Source organism: Dendropsophus ebraccatus, chromosome 1, assembly GCF_027789765.1.
Source record: "Dendropsophus ebraccatus isolate aDenEbr1 chromosome 1, aDenEbr1.pat, whole genome shotgun sequence".
Lineage (NCBI taxonomy): Eukaryota > Metazoa > Chordata > Amphibia > Anura > Hylidae > Dendropsophus > Dendropsophus ebraccatus.
In genome coordinates, this window is record NC_091454.1 from 192038924 (window position 1) to 192052044 (window position 13121).

A 13121-nucleotide genomic window follows, 5' to 3' on the forward strand; every position below is an offset into this window, starting at 1 on the left:
CAAAGCAATCATATGCTTGAAATCCAGTATCAAAGCTGATGTTTCTGGCAATAAGGGGTTAAAGCAATGCATCTTGCAATTACTCTACTTGGCTTTGAACTAGAACTAAAGTGCAAGGTGACGAATAAAAAAAGTGCCACAAGTAACATTCACAATGACAAATTTTTGGCCATGGGACCATCTTACAGCCTAGAAGGCAATGAAGTCACATGACTAGTTTGGTGACACCATAGGGGTACTGTCTAGTAGCCATCAAGGTTTGACCGAGCCCATAAAGTAGACTGTATTACATACTGTAGTCCCCAAACAATGGTCTGTATAATCATAATATTTGTGAATGTTGCCCAATGTCTTTTTTTGTCTTCTCTCAACTTGTAATTTTAGTTCCATGGTGAAATTCTAACTTTTTTTATATGTTCTATTCATCAATTTAGCATATTATAAGGAGGGTCACTTATCTAGCAACTAGTTCTAATTATCAAAGACTTTTTCCCACCAAAAATTTTTATTGTATAGAACACAAAAAGTGAACAATGTTTTTCAGCAGTTTTTTGCTGGCTGAATAAGAAGATATAACTCTTATTTCTGTCCTTCACTCCAGTGCTGAAATATACGCTTTAGAAGTGTTATGCTAATTAGCAGATGAAGTCCATGTTACCCCGGGCTGCCGAAAACTGCTGACAGATCCATTTTAAACTATTTTTGCTGACCTAAAGGAGAGGAATTGTACAATAGGGCTTCTGACCCTGAATCTGGAGATGTAACTCTTATCTCTATCCATCACTCCAGTGCTGAGATATAAATTATGCAAATTAGGAGATAAGGCCCATGAGGAGTCCCCCTTGGCTGGAAAAGCTGAATGTTCTTGGACCTTCATCTGGTAATTTGCAAAAAATTTCTAAAGCTTATATCTTAGAGCTGGAGTGACAGAAAAGAGAGTGATATCTCCTGATTTAGGGTAAGAAGCCCTACTGTATACTGCCTTTACCTCCAGCTTCTGAGAGGTCCATTTTAAGTGCTTAAAGTGTCACTGCCGTTATGAATTTCAAAATCTTAATCAACAGTAGATGTGAAATAAAGCAAGTCTGCAATTTACATTCAATTATTTTTTTGTTGTTATCATGCTGTAAAACAAAGCTGAACCAGAAATCCAGGTCTAGTTTCCTAAAGGTAGCTGGTTGAAAACAACAGACTAAACACAAGTATTCCGGCCAGTACAGAGAGTCACGGCTCAGTGTGTCCGTCAGTCTCATGACTGTCTTCTCTGTGTGAGCGCTCAGATGGCCTGGGATACACAGGACTTCCTGTTTTTTGACTTTTTTTTTTTTTTCTCAAGAAACAGTCAGAAAAAAAGGAAGTGCCGTTGATAACTAAAAAATAAATAATGAATGTAAATTGCAAACCTGCCTTATATCACATCTACTGGTGATTTAGATTTTGAAAGTTATAATGAGAGGTACACTTTAAGTATTATACTTGTCCAGCTACTGAGCTGAGTGCTGGTAGACACACATGCTCAGTCACTCTCTTGATCCTTTATTTACTTTACAGTGTCACTGTTGGGTTTTTTTCTTTTCTTTTTTTTTTTTTTTTTTTCAGAAATCAATAGTACAGGCGATTTTAAGATTGTAATTGGGTTTATTAGGCAAATATGCCATTATCTGCCTTCAAAAAAAACGTTTCCCAAGTCCCCCCCTCCCTACTTTCTCTCATCCACTGCTCATTATTAGGAAATCTTGACTCTTTTACATTAGTGGAGACCTGTGTATCCTATGGAGAGGGGGGGGGGGGAGGAGGAAGATTAGTCGCCAGTAGAGATGAACGAACCTGGAGCATGCTCGAGTCCATCCGAACCTGAACTTTCAGCATTTGATTAGCGGTGGCTGCTGAAGTTGGATAAAGCCCTAAAACTATGTGGAAAACATGGATATAGTCATTGGCTGCATCCATGTTTTCCAGACAACCTTAGAGCTTTATCCAAGTTCAGCAGCCCCCGCTAATCAAATGCCGAACGTTCGGGTTCGGATGGACTCGAACCCGGTTCGCTCATCTCTAGTCGCCAGCATAGAACAAAGAATTACACAGCGGGAGGGACTTGTGTGAAAGACGGTATTCAAAGGTCAGAGAGGTCAGTGTTGACTTCAGAGGAGATAGCCCGGTGATGTAGCTGTAAATTAACTCTTTGTTGTCCTGTTTTGGTAACTTATCTCCCTCAACCCCTCATCTCTCCAAAAGAGAACCATGAAGACAGGGGGGGAGAGCTTCAAACTGCTTTTTCATGATAAAAATTCATTTTTCGGCTAATAAACCAAATTACAAAGTTTCCTAAAATCACCTGTACTATTGATTTCTGCAAAAAAAAAAAAAAAATTTTAAACGACAGCGACACTTTTAAGTCAGCCAACAAAAATGGCTTTCTGATTTGCTGGCTCAGTTACTATATTAAAGCTTGAGTTCAGTAGGTAAAAGGCCAAGGCTCAACGCTCACCAGTGTTCTCAGGTGAAACACCATACAGTATATCAGTCGGTAAGTAAGTGGATGCATTAACCCCTTATGTGCCAGAACAGATTGCACTGCTTAACGCTACTCACTTGACCAGCAAATAAATTGCAGTATAAGGGCTTGTTCACATTTAAGATTTATCCTTCCACTTAAAAATTAAAATAAAAAATACACGTTTCAATTTCTAGATGCGAACAAGCCCTTGAAGCTAACACATGTATTACCGCTGTCTCTGCCCTCTCTCATTTCTGCCCTCTCCTCACCCTCTGCTCAAGCTTTCTCTGTTTTTTTTCGATCACATACTGAATCGCTGTCTTTCCCCCCACTTTCCAGGTCCTCACGCTAATAACAGCAGTGGGAACTCTGAGTCCAGCCTACCAAACATGACCAGGTCACTTCTACTGGTGGATCAGCTCATAGACTTGTAAAGCGCACACATGCTAGCAAACTCCCTAACCTCCCAACCCCCACAGAGGAGTAACCCTGCATATATATATAGATAGATAGATATATATATGTACATCTCTTTATTTTTTATTTCGACCTTCTGTGCACATCAGTATAGTGTGGATCTGCTATGGAGCCAAACTCTGAATACATATCTTTACCGCCTTTTTTTTCGTCGTGTACAAACTGCTTCCGTCTTAAAGCGATAGAAAGGCCTGTGTGGTGAAAGGACTGTGCGGGATGGACGACTGTGTGTCGGGTGGGAGACAAAGAAAATCTGGTGTGGAAATACTAACGCTCCATGTTTCTTGTTCGATTGCCGTACCCTAATATTAATACTTCTGATGCGTTTTTTAAAAATTCCAAATTCGCTCGCCACGTCGTCTGGATGATCTGGATGTACTGAAAGGAATTTCCACAGGCGCTTCTCTGTTTTGCCATCCTGAGATATTTGTATATGGGACGGAACTTCTTCAGGATTGATTGTATGACCACAGCACAACTGAGGGTTGCCATGCTATTGCCTAAACATATTCAGTGTTAGTACTTGTATCTCAGGAAGCAGAGTATAATAGGGTTTCTGCTTAGAGGGGTTCACCACCTAAATGTTATTTTTTAGAAAAATCTGGTTATAACGTATACCTGGATAACAAGTGACTGGGCTGGTTGCAACCAGTCAGAAAAGTTCAGGATGACTTGGCAGGAGTAACCCTGTTTAATCCTGTTTCTTAATGCAATAGTGATCAGATTTTTTTAAAAGAGTTGTAGTGGAGAACGTCTTAAAATTTTTGTGTTATATCGGTGACTGCACAGCCGTGTTTGGATTTTAATCAAAGGTGTCAAATACCACACACAAAATACACGTAAACTGGATATCCATGGTGTCTGCAATGTTAATGGATCAATGTCCTGTGCTATGTTACATAGGGGCTCTCTGATTACCTTCTGTTTCCTCTGACATATTTTATTTTAAAAAAATAAATAAAAAGGATCTAAGAATTTGTTGCTTGGTGCTAGTAAACCGTGGAGATTTATAGATGGATATTTTATAATAATTTGCTTTTAGGATGTGTCAATAAAAAATGCCACAATGGTGGTAAACGGTCTGTGGGGTCCAACTTCCCTTCCTTCAATAAGCCCCCCCCCCACTTTACTGAATAGGACTTCTCATTGAATTAAAGAGAAATTGTTGCAAAAACAACTGAGGTTGTGATTGTAAGCAGTTTTGAAAGATACTCTCTTCATATTTTTATTTCTTTTTATTTTTCTATGTTCAAATAAACGATATACATATGGCCACTAGGTGTCTCCCTTCACTGTGCATGTGTACAGCTGCTGCACGTCCACATTCAGTTGCAGGGAATCCTGGGGGTGCTCGCATTGTATGGTCAGCTCTCCTGTCACACAGAACCAAAACCTTTGTAATCACACAGTGACATCATACTGACTAAATTGTTTTATAGCAAAAAGCATTGTCTCTTGGTAAGCATGCATAACTCATTATATAATTAGCAAAAGTTAATTGCCCTCAGTTGATATACAACCTGCATGATGAACAGGTGTCGGGCAAAGGAGACTCCCTGTGTTTTGGTTTTTTTGAACAGAGAAAAGACCAAATATCACCATGGAGAGAGCATGGACCGCAGTTTGGCCTCATGTACCCCGTTAATTTAAACATAGAAAACTATATTTTCTATATAGTATATTGCAAAACTGCTTGCGGTCACAACCCCTGATCATTTCTTTAAAAAAAATTATAAAATGCTTGTGACAGGTACGCTTTAACAACTCATTGGCCACTTTGCTAAAAAAAAAGGGAACCAGCCCACTTCTATTGTTTAACCCCCCTCCCACCACCATTGTGAAGCTTACTACATATCTACCTGACTTGTCCTAAAAGGCAAATATTAGAAAACCCTGGCAGAATAGATTTTGTCCTGTGAAAGACCAAGAGCAGAAGGGGTCCTACCTAATGTATAATATATCATACTTAAGCAGGGTATATAAATATATAGGCATTTATGATAGTGGAGAGCCGTGTGCATGAGCTAATGAGTGATGTGTATGATGGATGCAATGACAAGGATCTATTATCTGATAGTTCATGGTTTACCAAAGCTTGCTATGCAAACTGGACCTCTTGTGTAGGCTTACGGTTTATAATGCACGTGATCTGCCTAAACAATCATTTTGGTTGTTATATACACAATGTCAGAGGAGCAGAAAGCTTCAGAAATACTGTAACAACAACGTATCTAAATATCACTTTCTTGAACGTTTACTTGAGGATATAAAACATGAATTTTTCACTTCTGCAGAAGACAGGTCTGCCATTTGCTTGTATGATGTATAATTGTTATGCATAAAAAAAAAAATCTTCATTTAGGTTAGAGCATCTGTATGAAATCCACTCAAAGTTGGGCTAGCCGGTGCCAATGCACCCACATAATACCCTGAAGTCAGGGGCATTAATAAAGTCTAACATCTCGACTATCTAGACAAGATCGGAGGCAGCACATAAAAATATGGAGACTTATTTTCCAGGGGAAAATATTTACATTCATTTGCCAGAAGGAAGATGGAAGGAACATGAATTTGCATACTCTTGCATACGCTTTGGAGTGAAAATAAGTTCTCCCAAATATCTTCATTGGGGAGTAAACAGGATTGACCAGATCCAACTGCTTGTCGAAGCCCAACAGAACCCATTGACTATAAAGCAGTCTGTTGGGTTTCCGACACAGATGTAAATCTAACCTTTTGATTTCTGTAGGTTATTATTTTTTGAATGCTTATTTATATGGTGGGGGCCAGACAGACCAAGCTAGCCAAGTAATGGGAGAAGTGTGCATGTGAAAGAAGCTAAGGCTTGTAGAGATGTTGTCTGACATGCCTGAAGTCAGAGAATGGGAGTATGAAAAAAAACAAAGTATGACGCTGCCTACATGGCCCATTGGTTGTTGGGGAAAAAGCTTTGAGCATGTGCCCTTCTCCCTCTATAAGCCTTTTTTGCCTTGTCTGTATGCCACAAGAGGCCAACATCTAGTCCCATCCAGGTCGATGAGGTCTTCTTAAGGACAATCTGGTTTATCCTTTAAAGGTTTTGATCAATTTGCCACAAGGAAAAAAAAATAGTTTCAGACCATGAAATCATGATCAAACTGAATCGACAACTTAGAAGACCTCCTTGTTGACAAGATTTTGTAGAAAATGTAGAAAGGTACTGTAGGTGCCACTTAACTCTAGGTTACCCCTATAAGGTGTCAGCCAATGTGCCTTACAAGGAAAAAATATTCCTTGCAGAGCACATAAAATGTTTAGACAAAGGGTATGATACTTATGGTTATGACTAGAAACGAGCAAAATTACTGTAAGTTTGTCCAAACCTGAACTCTCTGCATTTGAGTCCCGGTAGCTGAAGAATATGGATGGAGCCCGAGGGGGTCCTGGCTGTTTTCATGTTTTCCAGGGTGCCCTAGGGCAGAGTGTTTGGGATCGAGCAAATCTGAACTTACTGTAACTTCTCTCATCTCTAGTTATGACTTCTATTTAAGGAGAAGTTGGGGAGGCAAGAAATGTATTTTGTGCCAGGGGTAGGAGAACATTAAAAAAAGAGGTCACACTCACCTGTCCTGGCGCCCGTGCAGCATCACATCCCGCTCATTGACCCCAGAGAAGGCTGTCGTCTTAGCTCTCCTCTGGCTACGTCACAACTCAGGTAATGGATGCTCCGCTCAGCCAGTCAGTGATTTGGGCAGGACACCCCTGCAGCCACTGATTGGCTAAGCGGGATATCTCCCACCCGCTTGTGATGTTTCAGTCGGTTCTTGACATACTAGGGAGAAGATGACACCTGTCGGGGTATGGGAGGCCCGGTCTTGTGGCACAACCCCCTGCCTGTACTGTAGTATACATAGTATGATATCACATTTGCCAAACAAACAAAACAAAGCAAAAACCAAACTAAATAAGACAAAATAAAATACCAGTAGTTATAGAGTTGATGGCAAAAAATTCCATAATGTCACAAGCAAATGGGTATAACCCGTCATTCTGAAATTGTAGTCCTCAAATTGGAGATATTGATCTCTTAATATTGCAGAACGTCCCAGGACAAGATATCAGTCTGTGGATCCACCATCTCTTACATTGTACTGGTGACCTAGACCTCTTTACTCTGCATGGGGGGTACCTGTGTGGGCCGATATACTTCTATTATTTTGTTATTTAAAAAAAAGTATTTAAAGCTGTATCTGTGAGTATGTGTGTGCGTGTGCGTGTCCTGCAAGATCAGTGTAACCTATGTTTGTGCAGATGTCCGTGAGAGTTTCCTATATATCTGTATACTGTACACAAGATGTACAAGTTGTTGGGTGGTCTATCTACGTATGTCTCTGGGAAGCTCTCCATGCAATGTACTGGATTTTGCTGTCTGTACATAGAATTATAAGCCTTTTAAGTCTGTGGGGATCTCCTCTGTATAACAAATTTCTACCTGTGTCCAATACACCGATCTTACTTTATTCTTCTGTATTGTATGGAAAGAAAAAAAAAAAAGTTTTCTCAACCCGAGAGCATTTATCATTATTGTAGGCAAAAAAATTCCTTTAGTGAAGTGGTTGGTAGAATTTTGACTTGTGTATATATAAATATATAAATATATTTTAGTTCATCCTCCTCCTCCTCTTTCAGTTCGGATCCCTCCCAGGTTTCTCCTCCTAAGTTTTCCAAAAAAAATAAAAATTAAAGTAGATATGGAAATGAAAGTAAAAAAAATATGGCATTTACAACCTGCAAATTTCCTGATTGTATAGTAGATTCCAATCTATTTCTGTGAATTAAAGTATTTTAAAGAATGGCAATGCCCTTGGACTTGAGTGGATTTAATCAATGAGGATTGTGTTCAGTTTTCTTCTACAAAGATGTAACACATTGCACCTAGAGATGTGAACAACTCGAACATGCTGGAGTCCGATCGTTCGTCGTTTGATTACCAGTGGCTGAAGAAGTTGGATGCACCCTAGGGAGTCCCGGAAAACATGGATACAGCTTCTAGCCATGTTTTCCAGGACTCCCTAGGGCTGCATCCAACTTCTTCAGCCACCGGTATTGAAATGCCAAACGATCAGACAAGTTGCGCCCATCCTAATGTGAACTAATACAAATGGTGATATGAGCCAAGGATTTTTTTATTTTTATTTGTTTATTTAAAAAAAAAAATAAGTTCATTGGGTAAAACCAATGTCCATCTATGCCTGTGCCCCTCTGACTTTACTTATTATTGCCCCCATATTCTGCAGGCTCTGTGTTATATAGCGCCATGGGCCATCTTTGCAACTAGTTGCATCTTTTATTTTCTTACCTATACTAGAAGACTGAAAACGGGATGCTAGTTGGTGGCTACAAGTTCCTCCTCTTCTTCATCTCTTTAGGCTCTTCTTTAAAGAGCGGTTCCAGGTGGTCCACGTAGAGCCTCGAACACTGATGGTGGTGTTCAAGTGAATTTGAACCACACTAGTACATAGCGAGCCGCCACTGCTGGGATATTCGCTCCATTCACACGCCGGGAATGTTACACAGAGCAGCACATTTGTCACATAAGGATTTAATACCAATCATGTGCTAAAGGAGGTTGACAACTCCTATGGGCTCTGTTGTGGTTGCCATGTTGGCCACACAGCTCTTGTCACTTTTTAGGCTCTGTTGACATCTGCAATGAAGCCTCCATTGCTGAAGCCATCATATTTGACAAAGACTAGTGCAGTTTGCAGACAGACACAACTCGAAGGATTCCATTGTGTAATTGATTTGGCTCTGAATTTTTGGTTTTCTGGTCCCATGATGGAACAGAAAACCAGAAATAACAGATGTGAACAGAATCTAAGTAAGGAAGATAAGTTCGGATCCTAAAGTATGGAATAGCTCAGTCTACTAAGCTATTCCATACTTCACTTTTTATGGTATACTGCCATACACTGTCCAGACAGAGGTCAAAATTACACTGCTTTTACTACCGTCCAAAAATGGACCCCCATGAACACATTCTTTTAAGTTAGTAGCTTTCCCAAGGTACTTTCTAATATTTTAATAAAATATGATATAATTTAGTAACCTCTTGGTATGGTTTATGTCAATAGCCATAATGTCGCTTACAACAGTTGTGGTACAGCCCTTTAAGGGGAATTCCAGGAAAAATTTACTTTTCCCCTAGCCAGCTTTGTTATGAATAGAGCCACGAGTACAGCGCATGACCTGTAGCTCTTTTCATTTATATGGAGCCGTAGGAAAGAGCAGAGTACAGCGCTCCATAGGAATGAATAGAGTACGGTGCCTGACCCGCGGCTTTATTCATAACAGAGCCGACAGGGCACAATACGGAGATCGGCAGGGGTAAAGAGGTTGGATCCCCAGCAATCTCCTACTTTTCCCCTATCCTGTGGATAGGGGAAAAGTTAATTTTTCCTGGAATACCCCTAAAGTATGAAAATCAGATTGAGGCTATGTTCTCACAAAAGGACAGATTTATCAAACATGATGTAAAGTGAAACTGGCTCAGTTGCCCCTAGCAACCAATCAGATTGCACCTTTCATTTTCCAAAGAGTAGGTGAGAAATTAAAAGTGGAATCTGATTGGTTGCTAGGGGCAACTGAGCCAGTTTCACTTTACACCATGTTTAATAAATCTGCCCCATAGTATTTAGTATTTTTCCACGTTAAAATTGCAATATTTTTGCCATGATTCTGTCAAATGATTTGCGGCAAAAATAATGCAATGTTACCATAAATTGTGCAGTTCGCTGCAATATATCACTAATTAAACACATAGGGGGATATTTATCAAACATGGTGTAAAGTGAAACTGGCTCAGTTGCCCCTAGCAACCAATCAGATTCCACCTTTTATTTTTCAAAGAGTCTTTGAGAAATGAAAGGTGGAATCTGATTGGTTGCTAGGGGAATCTGAGTCAGTTTCACTTTACACCATGTTTGATAAATCTCCCCCTATGTGTGAACATAGCCTAAGATAATTCAGTCTGGTAATAAGGCAACACTTGTCAAATGCAGTATTATACAATACATACAAGCAGCAGACACCAGGGTGGTGGTAGGACACATGTCAGTAAAGGTGAGTTTGCATTGATTGATACTTTACTATCCGCGCACAGTTGACTGGCGAGATGTTCATTCACACAGAGACCTCAGACCCTTCCTCTTCTCTGACCTCATCTTTTCATACCAAATTCTTATTGTTTTTCTTCCCCAAATTATTACTTACTTGCCATTCATAACTTCAAGGTAAGCCGTCTTCCCATGGGTGTCATGTACTGGGTACTTTGGGTTCTGTGTAGTATTTATCATCTCTTGGTGTCTTGTATAACATGTGGTATGAAGAATTGGCCTGTAACCAATTTGGAAATTCCATATTGATAACCATACACAGTGAAACCATACAAACTCGCGGGAAATTTGGGGCAGCTCTCTTGGAGGTAATATGCATAGCATATGAAAAAAATGAGAATCTGTCATTGATCAGGGTGGCGGGCTTTGTAAAGCGGTGCTCTTTTGGATAGGTTTCACTGTGTCATGTGTTTGTTGGGTTGTCAGCTACCTTGTAGTCAACTGCAACTTACCCTCATCACGGCCACATTGATCTGCCTACAGCTCAATGTATTCATTATGTTTTGTGTTTTGTATGGTCTCTGAATTCTTTGGCTATCCTTTCTACCGTTTATTGTTCAGAGAAGGAAGCCAAACTTGACCAAGAGTCATAATGTGTTGTTTTTCGTCTTAGCGCCATCTTGTTAACAAAGTATGTGAGATATATAGATGTTGCTTGTCACAGCTACTTGGTTATTTCTTAGCACTAGCAATTCTAAAGATTGCATTTCTTTGTTTCCCTGTGTAGGTGTACTACAAGGTCCTCAGTCGTTCCATATGGGAAATGATGGGATTTTTAAAAGTCCTGGTCCTTCAATATGTCCATTATCATCTGAATTAGAATTAAAGCCTGAATGTTCATCAAAGGGCCCATCTAGTTGCAGCTCCTTTCATAGTAGTGAAGGTGAAGGCACTGACCATGAGCCAGACCTATTGGACTGCAGTGGTTCCAGACCTCTCTTAATGGAGTCAGATGAAGAAGAGGGTTCAAAAAAAGTCAAAGATATGGTATTTCCTAATTCTGACGATCTCCTTTCCAACCAAAGCACACCTGTATATACTCCATCAGAAAGGATGGCCCAAATGCCGTCGGGAGGCTTCAGTACAGAAGTAGATGTCTTTGCCACTGCGCCATTCATGAGTTCAAAAATTTCTAAGGATGATTCTGACGTATTCACTAATGCTCCATTTTTGGCCAAGTCCTGTACGACGTTAAACCAGCTAGAGGAACCTGACGTGTTCCTTAGAGCACCTTTTACAAGAAAGATTAGTATTGAAGACCCTCATTCTGTAAAAGGAGTTGAAGTGACGTCAGTCGGCAATTCTACATTCCGAAACACTGACTTGAAGGTTGGAGGAGGCAGTTCTATGAAGACTTCATACACCACTGGAAACCTTTATTCACATTCCAGCAAAGGCATTGAAATAGCTGAAACCTCTCCGTATCTAAACGCTTTGAAGGAGCCACACAGTGCTGAAAACCATAGGATCCCTGCTCACGAGACATCCCAAGAGACTGTGTTTGGGACTGTGGTAACCAAACCATTCCGCCCTCAGTCCTTGTCTAAGTATTCCCGGCACTATAGCCCTCAAGAAGGGCAGGCTGTGGATGCACAGCCCATTGCTGCTTACAAAGTAGTGTCTCATTCTGCAAAGGCCTCAGTAGCTGGATCTGTTCCCATCACCCCAGTGACTTATAGAACTTCAGAGGTTGCAAGTGCGGATCCATTTGGCTTGGCTCCATTTCCTGCCAAAGCTGGAAGACAAAACCCATAGTGTAGAAGCTATCTACCTTAGAACCAATCCCTTACTTTTTTGCAGTGCACTTCCTATTAATGTATTAATCCTTTACCTGCTTTATGCAGCTCTGTGTTACTCTATCACAGAAGGGACTTCTTCATTAAAGTGCACCCGTCACCTACACACAGCAGAGTTGGCGATTTCTTATTTATACAGGATTAGAAGAACATGGATGTTTTGTTCCAAAAAAAACAGCACCACCCCTACCCGTTGAGTGACCAGTATTATAGACCAGCTCCATTGAAGTGAATATTTTGAGCTATTATACCACACCACCCATGGTTTTTTTTTTTTTTAAGAAAGCCTGTTTTTCTGATCTCGTATGACCCCCTTTTAAAGGGATTCATTAACCTTTTAAGAAATTATGGAAATTTTCAACCACACAGTCAACTCATTGTGGCCTTTAAGTTTAAGATCTTTAAGACTGTATGTAGTCTAAGATCTCGGCTCCTGGACCGCTTTGTTACAACAGTACAGCTTCAGCGTCTATTTCTAAGTCATGGAGAATCCCTCTAATCAGAATGTAGTCTGTAAATTTACCAGGAACCTAAAAAAAAAACCACTGTGATGATAAGACGACTCGTGAACCATCCAAAATGTCCTCCTACCTGTGTGTAGATGAAAGAGTCACTTTACCTGTCCATTTCTCACTTTGGTTGTGAAAGCACTATCTGTTCCTGCAAGCCATCTCTACAATAGGGTTATGTGTTAGTGATATTTTTGAATTTTTTTTTTCCTGTCTTTGTGTTTAGTTTAGGGCGTGTTAAGAACGTAGACATTGAGGTGCCTTATGGTGCGTTTACACAGAGATTTATTTGACAGATTTTTGAAGCCAAAGCCAGGAATGTATTTGAAAAGAGCAGAAATCTCAGTCTTTTCTTATGAGCTGTTCTGTTTATAGTCTGTTCCTGGCTTTGGCTTCAAAGATCTGTCACATAAATCTCTCTGTAAACGCACCCTTATTTATGGAGATGAACGATTACCGCCTGAAGGATAGGGTCTGGTGCATCGTCAGCATCTGAATCCACCCCTAGAAATAGGTGGTCCTTCATCTCGGCCTTAGCTTTTATTAATATAAAATATTGTTTAATTTTTGTTTTAATTCTTTTTTTTTTTTTTTTTCTTTTCTCCTCCTCTGCCTCATTCAGTGTTCTTCCTAACACATTAAAAGCACTTGGAAAGAATGGCTGCTGATACCTTGTAGATTTTATCCA

At 40.1% G+C, this 13121-nt stretch overlaps 1 protein-coding gene across 5 annotated transcripts in view; it reads left to right on the forward strand.

The window, feature by feature from the left end:
- AAK1 (AP2 associated kinase 1) overlaps positions 1–12161 on the forward strand; it is a 91391-nt gene extending 79230 nt beyond the window's left edge. For 3 of the 5 annotated variants that reach the window (XM_069942957.1, XM_069942948.1, XM_069942964.1), the window contains one exon: positions 10856–12161. In XM_069942957.1, the coding sequence (XP_069799058.1) occupies positions 10856–11883 (1028 nt within the window). In that variant the 3' untranslated portion in view covers positions 11884–12161. Of the gene's footprint in view, positions 1–2836; positions 3950–10855 lie in introns of those variants that run through there. The other 2 variants (XM_069942973.1, XM_069942982.1) reach the window with 1 other exon arrangement.
- Positions 12162–13121: the final 960 nt, after the last annotated feature.